At 46.6% G+C, this 25,805-nt stretch overlaps 1 protein-coding gene across 1 annotated transcript in view; it reads left to right on the forward strand.

The window, feature by feature from the left end:
• Positions 1 to 25,805, forward strand: part of LRRC1 (leucine rich repeat containing 1) — a 134,921-nt gene that overhangs the window by 71,949 nt on the left and 37,167 nt on the right. Inside the window, exons 3-4 of the mRNA XM_006042683.4 lie at positions 13,211 to 13,289; positions 17,257 to 17,346. Of these exons, the coding sequence (XP_006042745.1) occupies positions 13,211 to 13,289; positions 17,257 to 17,346 (169 nt within the window). The remainder of the gene's footprint in view (positions 1 to 13,210; positions 13,290 to 17,256; positions 17,347 to 25,805) is intronic.

Raw genomic sequence — 25,805 nt, forward strand, 5'->3', positions numbered from 1 at the left:
GACTTGGGGTGAGGGGAGCTGAAGCCTTCATTTCTGGGCCAGGGCATCCCGGATCCATTGGGAGACCTCATTTCCCTGAGAAGTTTAATGCCTAAATACCCGAGTTGTGATTTTGTCCGTATTAAATGGAGGTAATTAAAATGAGTGGTAATTTTGAATGACAAAGTAACTGATGAATACGAATATTGTTTTTTAATTTTGGGCATTTAGTTGCTGTTATCTTGAGGTTTAAGTAGACATTATTTCAGAATCTATATATTTTATTTCGGGAAGAGGATGAGCAGAAAGAAGCCCAAACTGTGTGGGTCTCCCTGCCCCGCCCTCCTCTCCCTCCCCTGGCCAGTATGTCTGAAACCCTACATTTAATATTCTGTAATGCTTTACCTTCTGCTGATTTTTCCCCGCCCCCCCAACAAGAGGTCGTGTATCTTAGGACATATTTGTGTTTATTGAGCCAACGCTGCTGGGGAGGAAAAGCTGAGGCCTAAAGGTTATTTTTGTAATTGTGACTGGAATTAGGTGAAAATCCTCTTGTCTGGGAAAAGCTTTTTCTTTTTCTTTTTTTTTTGAGTGCTAAGTTACCAAGACAAAATAAAACTTTGACAAAGGGGCCTGTGTCCCCTCTGACCCCCTCACCACGTAGAGACCGCACCAACTTTTCTGCCCCGCACTGTCTTTTCCCATCGGCCCTTCCAGAGGATGGACACGCTTCCCCGGGCAGGAGTCCTGTCTCTGTCTCTCCAAGGCCCACTGCCTCCTGGGCAAGTCCCTGGGGTTTTGGAAAATGTAATAAGTGGGGGGATGGTGCCTTTGAAAAAAAGCTCTCTGCTTCTCATTGTTATTTTCCCTGCACGCCGAGAGGAACAGCTATGGCAGCAAGTGCGGGCCAGGATTATACGTTCATCCCGAGTCTTATTTGACAATCCCAGATATGTTTAAGCAGGATGGAGCCAGGAGCCCAGCAGTCAGCCAGCCGGATTGGCATACAAGGCCCTGTGTTACCCGAGGGGTGAACAGCCCTCAGTGAAGCAGTATGATGTACGGAGCGAGCCCAAAGTCAGCCCTCAGGGTTCCACCACGGCCCGAAGCGTCTCTTTTTACGTACTCATCCTGTCCACGGCTGGTGTTTAGTCCTTGTGTTCCAGTCCGGTCTTTGGCGAGGCCTCGTCTCATGGTGTTGATACGTGACATGACCCCCAGAGTGAGCTTCCTGCCTCCCCTGGGCCTCCGTGCAGCCTTGCAGCCAGATGCAGGGTTCGTTGTTTGCGGAGGATGTTTCATGTTTGGGGTCTTGTCACTTGCTTCTGCTGTGGGGAGGGCTGTCTCCTGGTCTGTGGGCCCCTCCCTCGTCTGCACAGGGCCCCCCCACCTTCCCCGTGGGCGTGGACGGTGTCCTCAGGCCTCCCCTTGGCCCCTGTGCCCCTGTGCGCTGCCTTCTGAGTGAAGGTGGGCATGAGTGTCCACGCCCCTTCACCCCACTTCTGTCTGCCTCTCTGCCTGCCCCGTAGACGCTGCAACAAAAAGGTCAACCCAAACATGCTCCTCAAGCCACAGACCCTTCCTCTCTCCCCTGAATTGCCAGGCTTTCTGAAGGCTTTCCCCCATCCCTAGGCTCGCAGATGTCCAGATTTAATGGAGCAGCAGGATTTATTTTAGATGGGATCGTGACACGGGATTGCCAAGTCTTTTTGATAAGAAAAACTCATTGTCATTTAGTGAAAAGCCAGGAGATTCAGCCCCCCAGCAAGGCTGTAATCTCTGATTAAACAGAGTCCAGGGCACAGCAGCCCTTGTGAACACATCTGTCCGGCTTCACGATGGCAGAGTCACGTCACTGTCCCCCTATTTCCTGGTTTTGCCGGCCAGAAGCCCCACATCCGAGACCAGAAGCAGCAGCTTCTGTGTGCCCACCCCTCCTCTCTGTACACAGGAGCTGGTGGGGGACCTGGCTTCCCCACCTTTGCGGTCTGATCCTTCACACCATCTCCGTGTTGGTGGCCCCTGGACGATGCCCGCGGATCCCTGTGGGCAGCACGTGCTCCCCTGACCTGCTGGCCACCCCGCCGACCCGCCCTCTTGGGGACCCTTTGCTCTTTGACCTTTCAATCTTGCCCCCACAGCTGCCTGTTGGGGCCCCCGGCCGCCTCAGCATGACTTCACCCCTCTGATTGTGGGTGAAATGACTGCCTGGGGGCTCTCGGAACCCTGCTGGGGTGAGGCCAGGACCCGGGTTTCCAGGCTCTGCTCGTGGGTGCAGGACCTCAGCTGTTTACCCTGGGCCTCCAGGGCCTCTCCTGCATCTGCTCGTGCTGACAGCCGTCCATCTTGGTGTTTGTTCTGGGTTCAGACCACGCGTGGAGGCCCTCGGAAGTGGCAGCTCTTCTTGCCTGGGGCCACATGGGCGAGTGGTGCGGGAGGACCCGGAGGAGCTCCTCTTTCGACCCGGACCTGTCGCTTCCTGCGCCCAGCCCGCCTGTCCCCTGCTGCTCTCTCGGCACCTGAGCCTGCCGCTCATGTCCCGGGGGGTGGTGACAGCCGCCTGCCCGGTGACCGATCTTAAAGGGGCTGCTCTGAGCACTGGAGAGTGGAGAGCAGCTTCACACCTTCCTCTAAGAAGTATAGGGGTGTGTGTGTGTGTTGGGGGTCACATTGGCCAGTGGGCCCTGGTGCACCTTTCCTCCCAGGACAAGTCTCGGGGTGTTGTGTTGAGTGTCGCTGCAGGTTCAGGGGCGGTTAGAGTCTGGTACCCGTGTGCCTCTGAAGTGGCTGGGCTGCTGCTGGGTCATCCCTGCCCCCGGATCTCTGAGGGCGGTTCAGGGGTGCCTCCTGTTTCCTTGGCGCCGTTTGCTTGTGCCGTCTTCTTTTTTGTTTGCCTCTGACGTGGTTAAGCATCAGGTTCTGCCCTCGGCTCCTGACGGTTCACTCAGCGGCACGCTTCTCTCCGGTGGGATACTGATGACGACGCTCAGGTATACCCCGTGCAGACGGAGGTGCTGAGGAGGGCTTCCCCTCTGACCTGAGTGCGTCAGGGTGAGAGGAGGTGCGGCACGTGCCCGCTGATAGAAAAGGTGATGAAACCTGTGTGCCTCGGGGGCGCCCCTCCCCAGTCCTTGACGTTCGTCTGCTTGACCGCGTTGCCCCGTCCGCCAGCCCATCGAAGCCCTCAGTCGCCGCACTGCTGGATGAGGCAGGGGATGCCCCTGGGAGGAGCCGAGGTCCCGGGCAGTGCAGGTGTCCCCCGACCCCAGGCCCAGTGCAGGGGGCAGTCAGTAGCGTTGCACACCGGCTTTGGGCCCGCGTGGTCATGCTGCGGAGATGCTGGTGACAAGATAGGCCTGGTCCTGGGGACTCCCCTGGCGGTCCAGCGGTCAGGGCCTGGTACTGTCACTGCCGGGAGCCCAGGTTCAATCCCTGGTCAGGGACCTGAGACCCCTGAAGTCACATGGCGTGGCCAGAAGGAACACAGGTGGTCCCTCAGCCAGCAGAGCACCCCGGCGGGGAAGGCAGGGGCTGGGAACATTGCGGTGTTAACAGATACTCACTGTAGAGCACAGGGCGTGGTGGGAGGCCTCATCTATTTGACGGGGTTTGGGGACAATATACCCGGAATTTGATGACGCTCTGGCGCCTTTTTGTCAATAGTCCTAATAACTATATTCCCTATCTTCCCTCATAGGAGCTTCCTTAAGCAAGAAACAAGGACGAAATAGCTTAATATTCTGTACTTAGGCAAATACCATGCTTAATTTCAAAGCTCCATCAGAGTCAAAAGTTGGTAAAGATTAGCCAAAGCAGAGAATTGAGTTTTGAACTTTTTCCTTTGCTACTTTGATATTTTTGTGATGTTCTCTTGAAAATGAATTAGCTTGGTTTCATTTAATCAGAGGAATTGGGTGGAAAAAAAAGAACGTTTAAAGCTGCCCTCAGAGATCCGTGGGCTGGAGTCCTTCCCCCAGGCTCCCTCGCGTGCATCTGCTGGAGACAGGGGTCGGGGGTCCCCCTGCAGTGGTGGCCTCGCCTCCCTGAGGGGCACGCGCTGGGGGCTGGCGGGTCGGGCCTTCGGGTGGAGGTGGATGGTTTCTCTTGACCTCACAGGTTTCTTTCAGAGTCGGGATGACTTTATGGTCCAGAGCGCAGGCTCGGGGGAAAGTGGGGTGAGAAGGCCCGGGTTCTTCTCCCTGCTGTCCGGCTGATGAGCTTCCTTCCGCAGGGAGCGGGGGTGGGGGTCACTTCCCTGGAGCTGTTGTGAGGATTTAAACTGGTTCATTTATGCAGAGTGCTTGGAATCGTGCCTGACCCTCAGTAAGCCTGCCTCCCTTGTGGCTCAGCGGGAAGGAGGCTGGGCTGCCCTAGCTTTCAGGTGAGGGGTCCCGGGCCTCGGGGCTGGAGCCGGGAGAGGAACCGTCTGCACTGGACGCGGCCTGCCTGCAGGACAGCGGAGCCATTGCCCTCCATGCAGACAGCGACTGACACAGCTCTTGCTCCATGTCCAGTAATAAATCTTCAACTTACCAGCCTTCCATGCAGTGTGTCCTGAGTTTTAAAATGTTACTCCTTTCAGTTTTACCAAATTATGTGATGTTGATCATAATTTGCTTTCTTTAAGCCTTGCAGTTCTCCTTTAAATGCTCTCCTTCCAATTTTTAATCAATTAACACGGATTAGATACTCTTAGAAAGAAAAGTGTGAAAGTGTTAGTCACTCAGTTGTGTCCAGCTCTTTGTGACCCCATGGACTGTAGCCTGCCAGGCTCCTCTGTCCATGGAATTCTCCAGGCAAGAATGCTGGAGTAGGTAATCATTCCCTTCTCCAGCGGATCTCACTGACTCAGGGATCTAACCTGGGTCTCCGGCATTGAAGGCAGATTCTTTACCAGCTGAGCCACCAGGGAACAGCTACCACATATGTAAGGCTTTCTTTTTGCTTCAAATGTCACAGTCTTCTCAGTGGAGAGAGCCTACTACTGTAACTGCAAACATCATACAGGTCTTGAACCCAGGAGAAGAGATGCTCTTTATATAGAACCAGTGAGAAATGCCATTTATTTAAAAAGAACTTGGGCTTCTGTGCACAGGGACTATGGTCACAGACTGGGCAGGCTGTCTGCACGCAGTTCTCCATGAAAGGAAAAGCCCTGGAAGGTTCTGTACTCACACAGACGTTGAAGGAACCACGAGGTCACACAGTCCAGCCTGAGTCCATCACACGGCGGGCCCTGCGATGGTGATAGCTTTTCAGGAGAGGTGCTGGTCCGCCTTCAGGCTTCTGGGCGTCTGATCCCTTGTCGAGGGATGTAGACTAAGCCTCTGTATTCCTCTTGTAGGTTAGGGGGCTGTGGAAGGTGGAACCGCATCCTGATGTGTTAAAAGTGGTTGCTGAGAAAAGGAGTACCAGGAAGGGCAGCCCTGTCCTTCTGGATCACTTTCTAAATGACAGACTCTGCGGGAGAAGCGTGTTCTCTCTCAGAAGCCCTTGGGCTCTTGGTGCCAGGGTGGTTGTCCGCTTGGTGGTGGTGAAGATGAAGATTTTTGGCACTGCGGAGTTTAGGGCTGATTATAAGTCTCCTGGATACAGGTGATAGTAATGGTTATATTGGTAAACAGCAGATTAGGTATTTTTACTCTTTAAGTAAACTCAAAGCAGTTCTGATTCAGAAATGAGGAAAGCTTAGAGTGTGTCCAGATTGAAAAGTTTAAGAAAGTTGTAGGGAAGAGATTACTTAATTTTACTATCATTCTCAGACATTTTATAAATATCAAATTTTATGCTTTTATTCTTGGACATACATGAGATAAAGCCTGTTTGAACTCATGAAAAATGTGATTAAATTTGCTTTTTTTTTTAACCTTTTTTAAAAAATCTGTATAGAAGCTTGAAGTAAGCTGAATGTTGGCAGTTAGGAGTTTGGGGGCACCTTTAATGAGATGAAAACCTCATGAGTTATTTCTCATATTTGTATGTTAATAAATATTCATTCAGGGTTTAATCACTATTGCTTCTCAGTTAAAACAGCAGCAGAAGCTCTCAATCCTCTCATCTCTGTTAATCACACTGCTCTTCTTCAAATTATCCAACTGTCATTCACAACAACATGAATGGACTTAGAGATGATCATACTAAGTCAGAAAGGGAAAGACAGATACCACAGGCTGTCACTTACATGCGGAATCCAAAGTACGACACAAGTGAACCTGTCTACGAAACAGACACAGGCTCGTGGACGTGAAGAGCAGACGTGTGGTTGCTGCGGGCGCTGAGGGGGGTGGAGCTGGGCGTTGGGGTTAGCAGGTGTAAAGGTTTATGTGTAAAATAAGCAACGGGTCCTACTGTAGGGCACAGGGAAGTCTATTCAACATCCTGTGAGAAAACATCATGGGAAGGAAGACTTAAAAAAAAAGAATGTATAGGGGACTTCCCTGGCTGTCCAGTGGTTAAGAGTCCAGGCCTTCACTTCAGGGACTGAGGGTTCACTCCCTGGTCGGGGAACTAGGATCTGTATCCCAGGCAGCTTGACCGAAAAAGGAAAAAGGGTGTGTGTGTGTGTGTGTGTGTGTGTGTGTGTGTGTACATATCTATATCAGATATATATGTATATATCTGAATCTCTTTGCTATATAGCAGAAATTAACACAACACTATAAATCTAACTATGTTTAAATTAAAAAAAATGCTCAGCCTTGAATGGCAAACAGTGGTCCTCTCCACTGACCGCCATTCAGTATCAAACAAGAGGTCAGGAGATGCGCCCTGTTGTTCATGTGCCTCTCCTTTATCCTTTGACAGCCCTACGCTGGAGCTGTGATTATCCCTTTTTTAGAGAAGAGTAAACTCTGTGTCTGGCAACTTAAGGGCACACACTCAGCCTAGTCTCGGGAGTCTTCTGTCAAGAGGTCTCTCTGGCCTTCTCCGCAGACACTCCTGCACTGATGCCCCGAGTTCAGGCAGCTGTGCCCCGGGCCGACCCTGTCCCCGCTTAGCATTCAGGATCACGTTTCTGCCTGTGCTCCTCTCCTCCTCTTATTTATTTATTTCAAAGCATGTGTCCTTTGTCTCATTGTATCCTTTCTCTGAACTTCTGCAACACTTAAGGTATGATATGCTGGTATTCTTTGAAAATATCTGTTGCTGAGCCATTTTACAGATGAGGAAATCAAGGCCCAGGCAGGTTAAGTAGTTTGTCAGGCACCACAGACCTGGTAAGTGTGGGAAAACGTGCAAATCGGTCTTGTGACTGTTTGGGTTTGATGGATGACTAATGGGATTCAGAGAGAGACCGTTTAGCAGGATAGTATATTATATAGAATAGGTAATCCCTGTGTAGCACAGGGAACTCTGCTCAATATTCTGTGATAATCTATATGCAAGAAAGAATGGATACACATATATGTAAAACCGAACTGCTTTACTGGACACCTGGAATGAACACAGCATTGTTAACTGTACTCCAGTGCAAAATAAAAACTAAAAGAGAATAGTGTAGTCTTCTAGAGCATTGAAGCCTGAACTGGACTGATAATAATGTGAGTGGATAGGAAAGATGGGTGGGGAAAATAATAGAGAATGACAGAAGATTTGGAGACTGAGTGTGCGTGGCAGGGAGAGAGGGTGTGGAGGAAGAGATTGAAATTACAGTTTTTTAATGAGATTTGTGCTGAGCCTCGACCTCACTGAGAAGTGGTTTTTTATCTGTAGTTTTTTCATATGTTTAGTCTTAAAACTAACATTTATCCAGAGCAAAACACTGGGAAGACAGTTAAAGGGGATTTCAGCTGGGAATAACCTGCAAGCTTTATACTATCTCTTATGAGGGGCCTAGGACCAAACAGTTTTCTTACTGGTAAAAACAGACTGGGGGATATTTCCTGACTCAGGTGAGAGAGCAACTGTCCTTGCAAGAGGCTTAGCAATATGAGTTTCTCATTTACTCCTTCATTCATTCAGCACTGTGGGCTGCTTGAACTTAATGCAGGCATCCCTCAGCATCTGGAATGCTGTAACCCCTTATATAAGACGGCACACTGTTTGCATGAAATCTTGTGTATCCTCCCGTACACTTTAATCTCCAGATCACTTCTAATACCTAGTACAATGTAAACAGTTGTTGCTGCTGCTGCTAAGTCACTTCAGTCGTGTCCGACTCTGTGTGACCCCATAGACGGCAGCCCACCAGGCTCCGCCATCCCTGGGATTCTCCAGGCAAGAACAATGGAGTGGGTTGCCATTGCCTTCTCCAATGCATGAAAGTGAAAAGTGAAAGTGAAGTCGCTCGGTCGTGTCTGACTATTTGTGACCCCATGGACTGCAGCCCACCAGGCTCCTCCATCCATGGGACCTTCCAGGCAAGAGTACTGGAGTAGGGTACCATTGCCTTCTCCAAAACAGTTGTTAATACTATGTAAATAGTTGTCACATGAGTAAATAGTTTTGCTTTTGGACCATTCTGGAATTTTGTTTTTTTAATACTTTGATCCACAGTTGGTTGAGTCTCTAGGTATGGAACCTGGGAGCCAACTGTAGTATGTCAGCTTTGGGGATGCAGAGAAGGCCCACAGGGTCTTTCTTGCCAGTGAGCTTAGAGTTAGTAAGGGAGACTGAGCATCACCAAACAATTATTTAATTACCACTGTAACAGATTTCAGGAAGCTGAAGCCCAAGGAAGCTGAGAGCAGGGAAATGCAACCTAATCTTGGGGCCAAAGGAGGTGTCCTGGAGGGCGTGGCATTTTAGCTGGGTATTTAAGGAGGAGTGGCTGTTCCCCATCTTCAGCTTTCTGTTCTGATATTTTTAGTAACTTAAAGCAAACCAGTAATCAGGACTCTTCAAACCACTCTCTTGCTTGCCTTGTCTAAAGCTCTTATTTTTACAGGCAGATGCCTTCTTTCCTTTCAAGTTAGGAACACACATAAGGTAGGAAGAAACAGTCTTTGGAGTTGAGACCTGTGTTCCATTTGCTGGTTTTGTGTGTGAGCAGGTTTGCCCAGGGAGGGAGGTGCCTTCTTGCGAGGCGGACCTCGCCCACCTCCGTCTGGACTGGGTCCATCTGTTTTCTCTGGCAGTTGCTGTTTCTACCTTCAGAGTCCCTGACTCCAGACCAGCCCTGACCAGAGTTTCTGGCAGCCACTGCTCATGTGTTCCTTGGTAAACCCATCATCCTGAGCTTCAGGGATGCTTCTGATGCTCTTTGAAGTGTTAAAGATTTCCACCCAATTAAAAAGCCTTCACTTTTTCTCTGTTTCCTTGATCTTTTCCTCGGAAAGCTGCCACATGACGTACATGTGGGTGTCAGCTTGACCTCCTTCCTGAGTGCTTGTGAGGTGGCAGGTGCAGCCCTTGCACCTCTTTTCTCAGCCTTAGAAAAACCTGCTCAGCAGGACCCGGTGTGGTGGCTGAGGAGGGGCAGTCAGGAGTGCAGACCAGCCAGCACTGTTCTCCTGGGTGGCCTCGCCTGCCTGAATAGCCTTGCTGCTCCTGTAATGGAGGGAGTTTCCTGCCATCGTTCTGTCTTTTGTTTCTGTTTTTTGGTCTTTTCCTTTTTTAAAAAATTGAAGTATAGTTGATGTACCGTGTTATGTAAGTTATAGGTACGCACTATAGTGATTCACAGTTTTTAAGGCTTATACCCCATTTATCAGATCATATCATATCAGATCAGTTGCTCAGTCGTGTCTGACTCTTTGCAACCCCATGAATTGCAGCACGCCAGGCCACCCTGTCCATCACCAACTCCCAGAGTTCACTCAGACTCATGTCCATCAAGTCAGTGATGCCATCCAGCCATCTCATCCTCTGTCGTCCCCTTCTCCTCCTGCCCCCAATCCCTCCCAGCATCAGAGTCTTTTCCAATGAGTCAACTCTTCACATGAGGTGGCCAAAGTACTGGACTTTCAGCTTTAGCATCATTCCTTCCAAAGAAATCCCAGGGCTGATCTCCTTCAGAATGGACCGGTTGGATCTACTTGCAGTCCAAGGGACTCTCAAGAGTCTTCTCCAGCACCACAGTTCAAAAGCATCAATTCTTCGGCACTCAGCCTTCTTCACAGTCCAACTCTCACATCCATACATGACCACTGGAAAAACCATAGCCTTGAGTAGACGAACCTTTGTTGGCAAAGTAATGTCTCTGCTTTTGAATATGCTCTCTAGGTTGGTTATAACTTGTGCTCCCCATATTGTCCAACAGATCCTTGTAGCTTTTTATACCCAGTAGTTTGCACCTCTTGCTCCCCTCCCCCATCACCCCTCCCTAGTAGTGACCTCTGTTGACCTCTATATCCCTAAGTCCGCCTCTTTTCTGATACATTCACTGGTTTGTTCATTCTTATGCCCAACAGTGCCATGACCTCAGCCCTCCGTAAAGTGACCGCTAACATTGGGTGGGGGGGCGGTTCTTCATCTCTGAGCCTTAGTGTTCACTTTGGGCAACGGAAGTTACAGTAATTTATGTTGCAGTTATATAAGGTAATGGGCTTCCCTGGTGGCTCAGATGGTGAAGAATCTACCTGCAGTGCAGGAGAACCAGGTGTGATCCCTGGGTCTGGAAGAATCCCTGGAGAAGGAAATGGCAACCCACTCCGGTAATTTTGCCTGGAGAATCCCATGGACAGAGGAGCCTGGCGGGCTACAGTCCATGGCGTTGCAAAGAGTCGGACACGACTGAGCAACTTCCACTTTAGTTTACATAAAGTAATATGTATAAAGGGTCTTGCCACTGTATATATGCCTCAGGGCCTACAAATGTTGGTGTGTTTTAAAAATTCATTCCAGACTCAACTGTGGACAAACCATATATATATACATATATACGTCTTGTATATGTGTGTATGTACGTGCTCATATGTGTATTAATATATATCTGTATATGTTTGTGTGTGTGTGTATATGTATGTGCATGTCTGTGTGTGTATACTGGTATCGTATTTATGAACTAGGACCATAAATAATGTGTGTTCTTTACTACCTTATACAACCAACTTTTTAAATTGAAATGTGTGTTCTTTACTAACTTATATGACACGGCAGAGACTTGTGTGAGGCAAATGTTACCACAGATTTAAATATTTGCAGCTTTAAAATTTGTACTGAGAGCTTGTATGTCGCTTCTGATGACTGTGGAGCTTTGGTGCAGGGCGTCCATCTTCCCCTGACTTCTTCTGTCTCTCTTTACCCCCAGTTTAGAAAAATCAGGTATGTTTAGGCTCTGCTTGCCTTTGTCGAGCTGCTGGAAGAAACAGCATGGGACCAGGAGAAGCTCTTCTATTTCAGCCCTTCTAATGTTGCGGGCTCAGTCGTGTCTGCCTTTGTGACCCCACAGGCTGTAGCTCGCTGGGCTTCTCTGCTCATGGAATTTTCCTGGCAGGAATATTGGAGTGGGTTGCCATTTCCTCCTCGGGATCTTTCTGACCCAGGGATTGAACCTGCGTCTCCTGTGTCTCCTGCATTGGCAGGTAGATTCTTTACCACTGAGCCACCTGGGAATCACTTCTTAATGTTAGTATGTCCAAAATAATGTATTCTTGAAATTAAATACTATGAACTAACCATTTTTCTAGCCCTGAAAGCTGTTATCTCAGGGTTTAAACAAGAGGAAGTTAAAATGGCAATTTTGGTCATTTCAAGAATGACAGCACTTAGTGGCAGGTAAACATGGGGGAAAATATTCAGCCTCATTCGTAATCAAAGGAATAGAAAACAAAATGTTACCAGACTATTTTACCAGTAACACAGGCAGTTTTTAAAATGTAAGAGACAGGAAAGAGGGGAAGACGGTGAACGGGTAGGAAGCATAAGGGTGTGCCTCGCCCCCGCGTGCGCGGCTTCGCGGTGTTAGTGCCTTTGGTACAGTGATCACCCTGAGGGAGCTTAGCCTAAGGAAGTAACCCGGAGCGAGCATAAACATAATTATCACCTCAGGACCTTGGAAACAACCTAAATGTCCAGCCGTTGGGGAGTGGTTACATGGAGTATGAAGAGATAGGCAGTGGACTTTTCTGCCACTAAGAATGGAGGACTATTTGGAAAAATAATGATGGGGGAAAGTTTGTAAAATAACGTCAAGTGAAGCATGAACCTAGTCACTGTGTCTGTATGACAAATAAAAACTACATTGGAACAAAACGTCATCACTGTGTGATGGGAATGCTGGTGGTTCCTCCCCCCCCCCCCTTTGGACTTTTCTGTATTTTCCAGATTATGTTCATAATCAGAAGAAAATCTGTAATTTAAAAATGCATACTTTATGGCTGAGTAATGTTCCATTGTGTATATATGTACCAGAGCTTCTTTATCCATTCATCTGTCGATTCACATGTAGGTTGCTTCCACATCGTAGCAGTTGTAAATAGAGCTGCAATGAACATTGAGATACATGTGTCTTTTTCAATCATGTTTCTCAGGGTGTATGCCCAGTAGTGGGATTGTTGGGCATTTGAATCGGTTCTAATGAAGTGAATGAACCTAGAACCTAGAAAAAACAAATGTCACATGTTAATTCATATATATGGAATCTAGACAGATGGTACTGATGAACCCATTTGCAGGTTAGTAACGGAGACACAGACATAGCTAGCAGAATTGCGAATATAGACATAGAGAGCAGAATTGTGAACACAGTGGGAGCAAGAGCGGGTGGGGTGAATGGAGAGGGTAGCATGGGAACATTACATTATTATATGTAAAATAGACAGCTAGTGGAAATTTGCAGTATGGCTCAGGGAGCTCAGAGTGGTGCTCTGTGACAACCTAGATGGGTGGGAGGTGGGGGGAGGTTCAGGAGGGAGGAGGGGACGTGTGTATACTATGGCTGATTCATGTTGATGTATGGCAGAAACCAACACAATATTGTAAAACAGTTGTCCTTCAATTAAAAATAAACAAATGTAAAAAATGCGTACTTTAGAATACTTTGTACTGATGAAACCATATGAACACGTAGGGGGATTTGAAAAGCCTCGTGGGAATGACAACAGTGACTTTTGATGAGGTGATGGGACTTGGTGGAGGGGATTGTTCTTAATGTTTTGCTTGAACATGCTTCTGTTCAGACTATATCTTGTATCGGGAAAGCAAATATAAACGTAGAAAAAGTATTTTGGAAATCCACGCCACATTTGAGCAGAGGTAGTAGTGTGCAGATACCTCCTGGTCCATGTTGAGGATGATGGAAACGGCTAACAACGGTGGTCAATGATAGACGTTTTCTTTCCTTCTGCAGATATTCCTGAAATTCCAGAGAGCATCTCATTCTGTAAAGCACTACAGATCGCTGACTTCAGCGGAAACCCATTGACTAGGTAACCTTTCTGCTTGCTTTTCTGACCATAGTACTAAAGGCACCTTTTCCCTCCTGGCTCAGTTGTGAGCCCACTGACCGGTGGATTCCAGGCACCTGTGATGCCAGGGTGACTGAATTGCTGCCCACACAGCAATGCAGGGACAGCTTTCTGGAGTCTGTCCCAGGGGTGTCTCTGGGCCACGTGGGCCCATTTCTAAGATTTCTCGAGACTCTAAGCAACCTCGGAAGAAAGAAAGGTACTTTTCCTTTCCATTCCTTTTGTTTGTTTTTAAAGTGTCTAGAAAAATTGGGATTAAAACTTGGGAGTCATCTATCTCAAAATTGCTTGGGTCTTCTTGGGTATGGGGAATGCCCTATTCCACTTTGTTTTTCCTGCACCTGCTTATTTTTAAGAAGTAAGTATGTCTTTAATTCTGTTTTTTCTCCTCTGAATTTCAGTTTTATGTTACGAATAATGCTTATTTTTATGGAAAATAGTGCTCTAGTAAGCGCCAGCCCGACTGCTTTCTGACTCACCGCAGTCGTCACGCCTCATCCTCACTCCTGACCATCCTTGTCTGTGTGGTTGTCGCTCTTCCTCAAGCATTTCCGTAGCTCCCACCCCTATGAGGTCAGGTGGGAGCCCCTACCTGACCCCTACCGTGCTGTGAGTCTCCTCCACCCTCTGTCTGACCTCGGCCTGCCTTGCGGCCTTCACTTCCCTCAGTTGCCTTCTCTGGCCTGGTCCTCGATTTTCCTTCCCCTCTGTTTTGGCTGTGCCAGTCCCTTCACTCACCTTTCAGATGCAGCCCACGCATCACATTTTTGCAGGACCCTTTTCTGGTGACTCCCACGGCCCCTCGTCTGGGCTCTGTAATGCTCTCTGGGTACTTTTCTCATAACGCTGGAAATCTGCATGTGAGTAATCACTCCGACCCAGGCCCCTGGACTGGATTGTGTTCCTCTGTCACTTAGCTTGTATCTGCTGCCCTGCTGTCCTTTCTGGAAACGAGAGAACCCTCAACTAGTGTTTGTGGAACCAAACTGAGCTGCTTGTGAAAGGCAGCTTCTGGGTTAGGCAGCTGAGAAACACTCACTATACTGGCTGGAAGCATTTTTGTTAACTCTTCAGTTGCTTAATCCCCTTTTCTGTTTCTTATGTTTTTTTTTTTCCCCTCATGTCTGCCGACATGTGACTTTACCATCATCTCAAAACTCTGGATCAGAACACATTGCATCATAAGAGGCCTTACTCAGTTTTCACCCTGGCCTCCTGTTTGGCATGTTTCTTGAAGGAGAGCCATTTTAATGTGGCGGGTGTGTTCTTTTAAGAATTATGAGTTAAGAATCTGTGAGTTGAAGGGACTTCACTTTCACTTTTCACTTTCATGCATTGGAGAAGGAAATGGCAACCCACTCCAGTGTTCTTGCCTGGAGAATCCCAGGGATGGGGGAGCCTGGTGGGCTGCCGTCTATGGGGTCGCACAGAGTCGGACACGACTGAAGCGACTTAGCAGCAGCAGCAGCAGCAACAATTATTCAGCATGGCCTACGGATTTTATTACTGAAGCAGCTGAGGCTCCAAGAGATGGAACGACTATTTAGGAATGGCCTACAGATTTAATTACTGAAGCAGCTGAGGCTCCAAGAGATGGAACGACCATTTAGGATCACGTAGCCACCAAGCAACAGCTCAGACTAGCTTTCCTCCCTCCCCACCGTAAGTCTGGCCTTCCTCAGCCTAGCCCGTCACATCACTAGCTTGACTCTTAATGTTAACAGCCAGTAAAAAAGCAAACCAGCCACTTAAAAATATATTTTCCTTACATTTAAGATCATTTTAGCTAATTTTAAAATTATATATATATATATATAGTTTCTGGAAAAAATTCAGAACAGATAAGTTGCATCTTTTGAACTATAGATAATTACCTTGATTACACTATGGAAGAGGTTATTGTTGTTGTTCAGTCACTCAGTCACATCTGACTCTTTGCGACCCCATGGACTACAGTATGCCAGGCTTCCCTGTCCATCACCAGCTCCCAGAGCTTGCTCAAAACTCATGTCCATTGAGTCGGTGATACCATCCAACCATGTCTTCCTCTGTCATCCCCTTCTCCTGCCTTTAATCTTTCCCAGCATGAAGGTCTTTTCTAATGAGTCAGTTCTTCGCATCAGGTGGCCAAAGTATTGAAGTTTCAGCTTCAGCATCCATCCTTCCAATGAATATTCAGGACTGATTTCCTTTAGGATGGACTGGTTTGATCTCCTTGCAGTCCAAGGGACTCAGCTCTCAGCTTTCCTTATGGTCCAACTCTCACATCCACACATGACTACTGGAAAAACTATAGCTTTGACTAAATGAACCTTTGTGGGCAAAGTAATGTTTCTGCTTTTTCATATACCATCTAGGTTTGTCATAGCGTTTCTTCCAAGGAGCAAGCATCTTTTAATTTCATGGCTGCAGCCCCCATCTGCAGTGATTTTGGAGCCCAAGAAAATAAAGTCTGTCGCTGTTTACATTGTTTCCTCATTTATTTGCCATGAAGTGATGGGACCAGATGCCATGATCTTCGTTATTTGAATGTTGAGTTTTAAACCAGCTTTTTCAGTCTTCTCTTTCACCTTCCTCAAGAGGCTCGTTAGTTCTTCTTCACTTTCTGACATAAGGGTGGTGTCATCTGCATATCTGAGGTTATTGATATTTCTCCCGGCAATCTTGATTCCAGCTTATGCTTCATCCAGCCCAGTGTTTCTCATGATGTACTCTGCATGTAAGTTAAATAAGCAGGGTGACAATATACAGCCTTGACCTACTCCTTTTCCTATTTGGAACCAGTCTGTTTTTCCATGTCTGGTTCTGACTGTTGCTTCTTGACCTGCACACAGATTTCTCAGGAGGCAGGTCAGGTGGTCTGGTATTCCCATCTCTTTAAGAATTTTCCACAGTGAAATAGTTTGCAACTTTGTAAAAACCATTCCTGAGAATGTATTTAATCGATTATGAAAGCCCTCATTAATACTCTCATATTATTCTCTATATTAAACGTCATACAGCATAGGATTTGTTTTTTAAAAAAGGAATCTAGAAAGAGGAAAGAAATGAAAGACTAATCTAGAGGCTATCACTAAGGCAAGAAGCCCTCACTACCCCCTGCAAAAAAATGAGTTGTGTGTTCTTTTCTCCATCTTAGCAGATTTATGTATAAGGACCTTCAGCATTTTAGATGCAATGAGATCTTTTTGCCTTCAGTTGGTGTTTTTTAAGCCTCAAATACTGGTAACCATAGAAATATTGAAAGTAAATTTTCTTTATAAGTATTTAAATAATTTTATTTTGAATCTTCTCTGTTCAGTAGAGTCTAAGAGAAGTATACAGAATTTCTTTTTTGTGTAGAATGTTGTGAAACATATAATCATCTCACATGATTGGCATCTTAGATCAAATCAAAAGAAAAATATTAAGAAAGTAGCAATTGGCTGTCAGCTGATTAATTGTAAGTAATCTGTAGCTTTGCTCTGGGTATTATAAGCTACAGGAAAAAAAACTGAAGCAGCTGTCTTATGTTTTATGATAATCTTGTGGGCTAAAATTTCTCTCTGTTTTCTGTTAATCGATAAAGTGCTTTCACTCTTAGGCACTTCCAACTGCAGGAAGTATGTACCATTTTCTTTCATAGAGTGCTCAGTAGGCTCATGACACTTTTTCTCCTTTATTCTTACAATTTGTATGTCTTCCTTCTTTATTTCTGGATCACTTTATCAACAAGTATTTATCATGTCCCTGTACTGCCAGGTAAACCAAGTCCTTACTTTTTTTCCCTTATAGTTAGAAAGACAAGACAAACATGCCACATATAATGTAATTTTAGGAGGTTATTTCAATCACCAAATAGAAGAAGAAATCATTATAATTATGTTCACTATACACCGTATATGCAATTCTCTTTATCAATTATAACATTTTTTGTTGTTTTTTTTAGATTGCCAGAAAGCTTTCCTGAATTACAGAATTTGACATGTCTTTCTGTAAATGACATCTCACTGCAGTCTCTGCCTGAAAATATTGGCAAGTAAGTTAAGTTTTTATGTGAAGTTTGCTTGTATCAGGGTGAATGGGGCATTTATATCAACTCCACCTCCTTCCCTTTTTTGGCTCTTGTTTTACGTCTATTCAGAAAGCTGTTTATCCAGTCTTCAGTTTCCCCTCAGGAAAGATCACAACCAGCTTCTGTGTGTTTTGCATCCAGTTGCCCCTGAATTTTAATAATTAAAAAGGATGCTGCTATTTGTTACTGGTGGAGAACCTAATTTGTTTGGAGTGTTTCTCTATAAACAGATGGATTCTAGAGTAGTTAATTGAAGCGAAGTAGCATGTGTTATATAGGTGGTTATTAAATCCTGTTAGGAATGACTGCTTCTAGTAATTTCATTGAAAACATACGGCCTGTGCCTTATATAGCAGCTGTGTCTGACAGGCTGTGCACCGTGGATCTGGGGACAGGGAGCGAGGGTGGTGGTCTGGAGAGCAGGCTTGGAATGGGGAGGGGCGAGGCGTGGCGAGGCTGTGTCAGGAGGGTATGGAGCAGGGCGGGCAGGGGACTGGCCCGGCTCGGTCCCCATGCTGGTTCCCGAGGTCGGGGAGCATGGCCAAGGCAAGAAGTGTAGGATCCTTTGAAGGAACTGTATGCTGGTGAATCTGTTCTCTTGCACATTCCCACAGAAGAACTGATGGAGGGAATTATCTTAGCAGGTCTTCTCCATCCCTTCAGGATGGATGGTGGCTTGAAGCAGGCCGGTGGCTCATGCTTGACCACTTTAAAGCCCACCCTGGCTGGCCAGCGCTGGTGGACCAGCATGTGGCTGTCATAAACGATTTCTCTCATGCTTACCTGTCCTGCTTAAGTTCTGAGATAAAACAGAAGCTCGCTTTTTGGGAACTGCAGTGTATCTGGGTCTCTTCTGCAGAGGTTTTTCTTCCCAGGCGTCTGCAGTCCACCGTGTCCCCTCCTTGCGAGAGGGAGACGGCTGGCTGCCCCGTTTCTACCTGCAGGCCCGTGTTTCTCTGCGGTTCATGCAGATGTTTGGACTCTGAGCCAGCATATGTGATGGTTAAGAACTCCACCCTTTTAGCTCCGGGACAGGATAGACACAGGAAGGTCCCAGCACCCCGAGTTCATGGCACCCTTTGTGGAGGAAATCGCAGTGTTTTGTGCTGGAGAAGCAGTCATTATGATGTTTTTGTGGAAACTTTTTGTTGTTGTATTTTTGTTAATATGCATATTTGAAAAGTGTTCCAGCAATCACTGGATTTAATACATGCTAAGATGGGCTTCCCTGATAGCTCAGTTTATAAAGAATCTGCCTGCAATGCAGGAGACCCTGGTTCGATCCCTGAGTCGGGAAGATCCCCTGGAGAAGGGAACGGCTGCTCACTCCAGTATTGTGGCCTGGAGAATTCCGTGGACTGTATAGTCCATGGGGTTGCAAAGAGTCAGACACGACTGAGCGACTTTCAGTCAATAATCATGCCCTGCACTCCTGCTGTGTCAGGTTTCATGGATTTCTAATTAATATACTGGCCACGTAAATATTGACCTTGCCTGCCTCCTGCCCTCAGGGTCTCTGGAATCTAATTCTCTGAGCCCCTCCTCCCTTCTTCTCCTGCTGGCCAGCTGGCTGCTCCGTCCACCCCCTCGTTTGTGTCTTTTTAAACAGGTTTCATGGACCCGACTGAGCGACTTCACTTTCACTTTTCACTTTCCTGCATTGGAGAAGGAAATGGCAACCCACTCCAGTGTTCTTGCCTGGAGAATCCCATGGACAGAGGAGCCTGGCGGGCTGCAGTCCATAGGGTCGCAAAGAGTCAGACACGACTGAAGCCACTTAGCGCTTCCTCATTGAGAGGGACTCTGCAGTTTCCCACAGGATTCCCACATGGTTGCTTTGGAGCATTTAACTAAATATTTAGTAACCAGAAAACTTCTTAGTGACAGGATGCTATTGTAAACAGGGCACAAATAGCAGGTGCTGCAGAAAGCACAAAAAGGATGTTGAATGGCCACTTGGCTGATGGATACTGTTCGCTGTCCCTGTGGATGCTGGAGTGGAGGGCCGGGCGTGAGTTACCCTGCCGGTTTGGTCAGATGAGGCAGACACCTCAGTGTCAGTCCTTTCAGCCTCTGTTGACGATGGGAACCCTGTTTCTCCTTTCGGCGCCTGGCTTGGACAGGTGGCCTTAACTGAGAAAGCGGTGGAATTCTCCAGAGCTGGGTGGGCGTGTCCTGCCTGGGGGGGAGAGCCCAGCCTTTAGGACAAGCACCCTTGCAGGACCTTGGAACTGAGGGCACCGTGTTCCCTCCTGTGTGATTTGCCAAGAGGCAGTTTGGAGGGTGTTTGGGCATTGAGGGCAGAGCTGGAGCTGGAGTCTGGCTCTTCTGGTCCCAGGCCTGCTTTTCCCCAACTCTCCCCCCGCATCACCGTGGGACAGCCGCCCCCCATGGCCCTCAGAGCCTCAGTGACTGTGTCCTGGTTCCCCTTGTGGCACCTAACAGTCCACTCGTTAAGGAGGCAGGTCCAAACAGCATGGTAAAAAATTTTCTGCTAACAAGCTAGTTGCTGTTTGAAAAAGTAGTCATACACTTTGAAAGACTGAATATTTGTATTGCATTCTGAAACATCCCCAGATCTGTGCCGTGGGAGGGGGGTACCTGATGGGAACCAGGCCAGCTTCTCAGATCACCGTGGCCTCTCCTCTTCCCCGTCCTCACCGTTGGTCACTGCTTTGCAAAGGTGCGCTGTCGTTCACACACACTCAGAGCTGTCCAGTGTGGAAGCTGAGCTGCTGGTTTACCTGGTAGCGTTTCGCTGCACGTCTTTCTCATATAGAACTTTCTGCGGGGCTCCCGCGAGTTCCCCCCGTGCACAGGAGCTTCAGCTGCTGCCATGGGAATTGCTGAGTGCGCTGTTTGGGTTCTTGCGAGTCTGCAGCATCAGCTGTTGGTGATGAGCAGCAGCCAGCATGGCGCAGGTGGTTCATGTCCTGCAGGGCGTGGCTCTGAGCCAGGTAACCATTGTGTGCTTACTGTGATGAAGCAAGTCTCTCAAGCAGTAGAATTTTTGCAATACTTTGTAACAAGATGAGGAATGATCATGAAAATCTTATAAGCCACCAAGAGGTATACCAGCTACTTCACACAAAAGTATACATTTTTCTGTCACTAGAATAAAGTGTCCCAGATTTGCTGACCCTTTTCTGGGATGGCCCGTCCATAATTACTTGGCCCTTCAAAGGAAAGGGTATTTAACAAGGAGCAGGAAACTAACTGACTTTCAATGGGTAAACACCACTTTCTGATTAGTCTTCATGAACACAAGTGTTTGATGTCAGGGATGATGGGACTTTATCAGCTGAATTTCAGCAAAGACCTTTCCATAATCAGAAGAAATTTTTTTAAATTACTAATGGATGATTTAATAAGTGCAGTTGATGACACAGTTCTTGGATCAGTGTAACTTAAAAAGAAAATATCTTGGCCGGGCTGAAGCATGTAGAATCTTTGTTCCCTGACCAAGGATCAAACCTCAGCCCCCTGCAGTGGAAGTGCCGAGTCCTGGACTGCCAGCAAAGTCCCTGGATCAGTGTGACTTTGCGAGGTGTCTTTTTCCCTTGTTACACCATTAAACAAGTATCAAAGTGAATCATTTAGGGTCAGTTTTGTTCCTAAAGGTAAACAGAGTATTTACTACATAATATAGTATTTTCAGTCTCATTGCTTTCACTAATGAGAGCCCAAAAGATTTTTGTATCTCTAATAAAATAAAGAATATTTTTCTTTTGTTTTTATTGTCTACTTAATTTTTTTTCTTTTTATATTTTATATATGGGTACATAGTATATCTATATATCTATCTTACAATAAATATAAGTGTGAGGATTTACTCTTAAATGTGTGGGGACCACCCTCTAGAACAGAATAGTTGGGAGTCACTTAAGCCAGAGGCCAGTGATTCTCAAACTCTGCCGTGTTGGGTCCCCAGGGGTTTCTAGAAGTCTTTCCCGGCTCTTGTGGAGCGTATGGACCAGGCTCTGGTGGGTGGTCCCTGCTAGCCCCTCCCTGCTTGTACCAGCGCAGTTCTGCTATTAGCTTCTGAATTTTTTGTATCTGTGTTGCATACAATGTTTGCATTTAAAAACCTGCTGCATGTGTGTTTCACGTGGTTCGGTGACCTGTTTCAGATGCTTGGCAGTGCTTGCTCACTGCAGCATCAGGAGTTTTCACTGGGCTGTAGATCACTTCAAACCCTCTCACGAAAGTGAATTTAAAAATTTGTACCTGTCTGCTCACTGTCCAGACTGGCTGAGGTTTTCCCCCACTTAGTGGTTGAAGTTCTAGCTCTTTTGTGAAACCTTCTCTAGTGACTAGGAGAGATGAAAGAGATCCCAGACTCACAGATACCTGATCCCTGGATCGCCCGCATGCTCAGCACTGGAGTCCTTTGTCTACACACAGAAGGCTAGTGCAGTGTGTGTGTGTGTGTGTGTGTGTGTGGTTGGCATGTACACTGGGTCCACCTTGTCTCCTGGAGCCGTGGATCCCTGGGTCTGGGTCCCTCTTTGTGTCTGGACCGACCCTGCCGTGGCTCTAACGCGCTGGCGAATTCATGGATGAGACGCACGGTGTTCCCTCCTCCATGCTGCTGGTCTCCAAACGGACATCACAGATGGTCCAGGTGGGCTCTAGAAGCTTTGTGCTGGGACCATGTTAGCCTATCCCTGCAGAGTCACCTTCTGGGCTGAACGCTGTACCGTTCCTATAAAAAGATGACTGAAGAAGCAACTGTGAAAAGAACCTGCTTCGGTTGCTCTGAAACCTTCTCCTGAAGAATGTGTGTGTGTGTGAGTCGCTCAGTCGTGTCCTACTCTTTGCGACCCCATGGACTGTAGCCCGCCAGGCTCGTCTGTCCATGGGATTCTCCAAGCAGGAACACTGGAGTGGGTTCTCATGCCCTCTTCCTACTGAAGAATACTTGTTACCAAATAATGTTGCTTACTTTCCCCCAGGTAAGGAGTTATTACAGAGAGATTTAAAAAAATACGTATTTTTAGGGGAAAAAATGCCTCACTGGGAGAACCGTAAGCTTCTTCCTTTTAATAACAGTTCTGACGTTTATCACATTTCCCTTTCTGCTTTTGTTGCCAGAAAGCTCAGAGCTGGTTCCCACGATCCGCAGGAGCAGCTGTGTTGGTTTCCATGTGGTGGAGGGACCCGGGGACCCGGGGACCCGGGGGCAGGGGTGCTGCCGGCGTGCAGGGGGGCGGAGCAGGGTGGGGCCCCGGCACACCTGTCCCGTTACAGCTCCCACTTGCTGAGCACCGGGCGCCGTCCCACGCTGTGTTAGCTTTGTCTGTAAAGTGGGGTAAGTCATCTGCCGTGTGTGTCTCACTGGTGGGGTTTGAACTTGGTCTCCTCCTGTAGGAAGCTGCATTTCCTCTGCTGTCGGATGCCCCGCTGAGCACATGAATCTCCTCCTCCCTTCCTCAGCCCTCGTTCTCTAATTCATGAAACTTTTGGCCTGGTTGTGCTTTATGAAGACCCCTTTAAGTCCCTCCTAGAAAGAGTTGGGGTAAAGTTAAGTAAAGGGCTTTGTCACTGAAGGTGCCAGTGAGGCAGGAAGGGCAGCAGGGGAGGAAGGAGGCCTTTGTAGACCTTAGAGAGGAGAATTCTAGGTCTCAGATGGGCTCTATGAAAACTCTCTCAGTAAAACTGAGTTTTCAGATATGCCCTTGAAAACAGTGCTAAGTGATGGTGACTTTTTACTATCACTAAAAACACCTGGAAGATTCCACTGCTCAAGCCAGGAAAGATGAATTACTTTAAGAAGTTTTGAAACATTGGTACAAAGTGTAAATGAACTTTCCTCTCAAAAGAGGTTTTTGAGCTTGTGAAAATATTTTTCTTGAGATTAGTGGTAGCAACATGGATGGACCTAGAGATTATCATACTAAGTAAAGTAGGTCAGACAGAGAAAGACAAATATATCAGTTTTATGTGGAATCTGAAAAATAGTACAAATGGAGTTATTTATAAAACAAAAACAATCTTTTAGACAGAGAAGACAAGCTTTTGGTTACCAAAGGGGAACGGCAGCGAGGGATCAATCGGGGGATTGGGCTGAATGGATACTCACTACTGGGACTTCTGTGCTGGTCCAGGGGTTAAGAACTTGCCTTCCAAAGCAGGGGACGTGGGTTCGATCCCTGGTCGGGGAACCAAGATCAAACATGCCATGGGGCAGCTGAGCCCGCACGCTGCAACTACCGAAGCCCACACACTTTAGGCCTGTGCTCTGCAACAGCAGAGGCCCCCTGCACAGCAACGAAGAGCCTGTGCAGCCATAATGATAACAAATTCTTTTTAAAAATCAGACACACACTACTTCCCAGGTGGTGCTAGTGGTAAAGAACCCACCTGCCAGTGCAAGATACAAAAGAGACATGGGTTCCATCCCTGGAGGAGGGCATGGCAACCCACTCAAGTACTCTTGCCTGGAGAATCCCATGGCACCTGGCGGGCTATAGTCCATGGGGTCGCAAAGAGTAGGACATGACTGAGGTGACTTGCGCATGTGTGCGTATATATATATATATATATATATATGTAAAACTGAATCACTTGCTGTATACTTGAACTTAGCACAGTATTATAAATCAAATATACTTCAATAAAAAGGATGCAGCCCTCATTTAAGGGAGTGGGTCCTTCCTCAGAAAGTTGAACATGGTTACTATATGACCCAGTAGTTCCACTGCTAGTCATGTTTACCCGAGAAAACTGAAAACATATGTCTATAGAAAATGGGTGTACAAATGTTCATAGAAGCATCATAATAGCCAATTTGAAATAATTCAGATTTTCATCAGTGGAGGAACCAGTAGACAAAATCTGCTATTCCCATATGATGGAGTATTACTCAGCCATAAAAAGGTAATGAGGTAGTTATACATGCTCCAGTGTGGATGGACCTAGGAAACGTGTTCAGTAGGGAAGCCAGACAGCAAGGTCACATACCGTACCATTTCATTCATATGAGATGTTCAGCAGAAGCAAGCTCATAGAGACAGAAATTAGTGGGTTGCCTGTGACTGGGGTAAGAATAGGGTGGGATGGTGGGAGCAGGGTGTGTGTGTGTCTCACTGGTGGGATTTGAACTTGGTCTCGTCCTGTAGGAAGCTGCATTTCCTCTGCTGTCGGATGCCCCGCTGAGCACATGAATTTCTTCCTCCCTTCCCCAGCCCTCATTTTCTAATTCATGAAACCTTTGGCATATTTGTGCTTTATGAAGAGCTCTTTAAACCCCTCCTAGAAAGAATTGACTTGTGATGGGTGTGAAGTTTCTTTTTGGATGAAAGAAATTTTCTAGAATTAGGTCATGGTGATATTTGTACAACCTTGTGAATATACTGAAAACCACTGAATAGTACCCATTATAAAAGTGGACATTATAGTATGTGAAATGTATCAAAATAATAAAAAAGAAGAGACGTTAGGCAAACTTGAAGAAGCGTGGTTTTGCTGAGGGATGATGCCATACCTAGGAAATGGATCTATGCTATTCTTACAGGAAATCCTCTGTAATGTAGCCTCACCAGCAATGTGCTAAGATCATTTCGTCTCAGTTACTGGCACCTGGTGATAAGCAGGTACACAGAGCCAGAGCCTCCAAAACGTCCAGGTGTTGTGGAGTCGGGGTGGTGGGGAGCTCAGGGAGAACTGTGAGAATCTGGGAAGCCTCTGCCTTCATCGTGAGCAAGCTGCTCTGTTTGACTTTGTGTATCTAGCTTCATGAGATTCCATATCCTTGGCTGTTAAAGAAACTGGTACCATCAGAAAAAAGGTGAGTTAGGCTAAATATATCTGACATCTCTATTTAATTAAATTTTCTCCTCAAAGAATAGCATTCTTTAAGAAGGAGAAATATGTGTAATAGATTGGAATGGTGCCCAAAACCCAGTGGTCAGCCACTAAATGGTTATCATCAATAAAGAGTTGGTTGTGACCATTTGCTAATAGAAGTAGAACAAACAGATAAGCCCTGGGTTCTCTGGCAGATTGAAGTCGAGCGTGTGGGTGTGATTTTGTGTCTGCTGCCCTTGGGAATGGTGACCTGTTAGTACATGCTGCCTGAAAAGAATCAGTCTTTTTGAAAACTGTTACTGTATTTAATACTTTTTTTTTTTTGAGGCCGGGAATTTCTGTAAGTATTAATTGCTCCAAAAATAAAATGAAAGATTTTTAGAAAATTTTCTAGAGCAACACCACCATAAGGAAGTTTGTAACCAGAGTTTTCTTATTAAATACTAATCTGGTACTAAAAAAGCGGAAATCCTGTGGATATGTAAGCACTTCCCTCATCCTAGTTGAAAAGTATTGCCATAAATGTTTACAGATTTTATATTTTAATGGTTTAATAGTGTACTGTCATTTGTTTGGGGGCACCTAAATTTATTTTATTCTTTACTTTCTTAATG

The sequence above is a fragment of the Bubalus bubalis genome, chromosome 2 (genome assembly GCF_019923935.1).
Source record: "Bubalus bubalis isolate 160015118507 breed Murrah chromosome 2, NDDB_SH_1, whole genome shotgun sequence".
Lineage (NCBI taxonomy): Eukaryota > Metazoa > Chordata > Mammalia > Artiodactyla > Bovidae > Bubalus > Bubalus bubalis.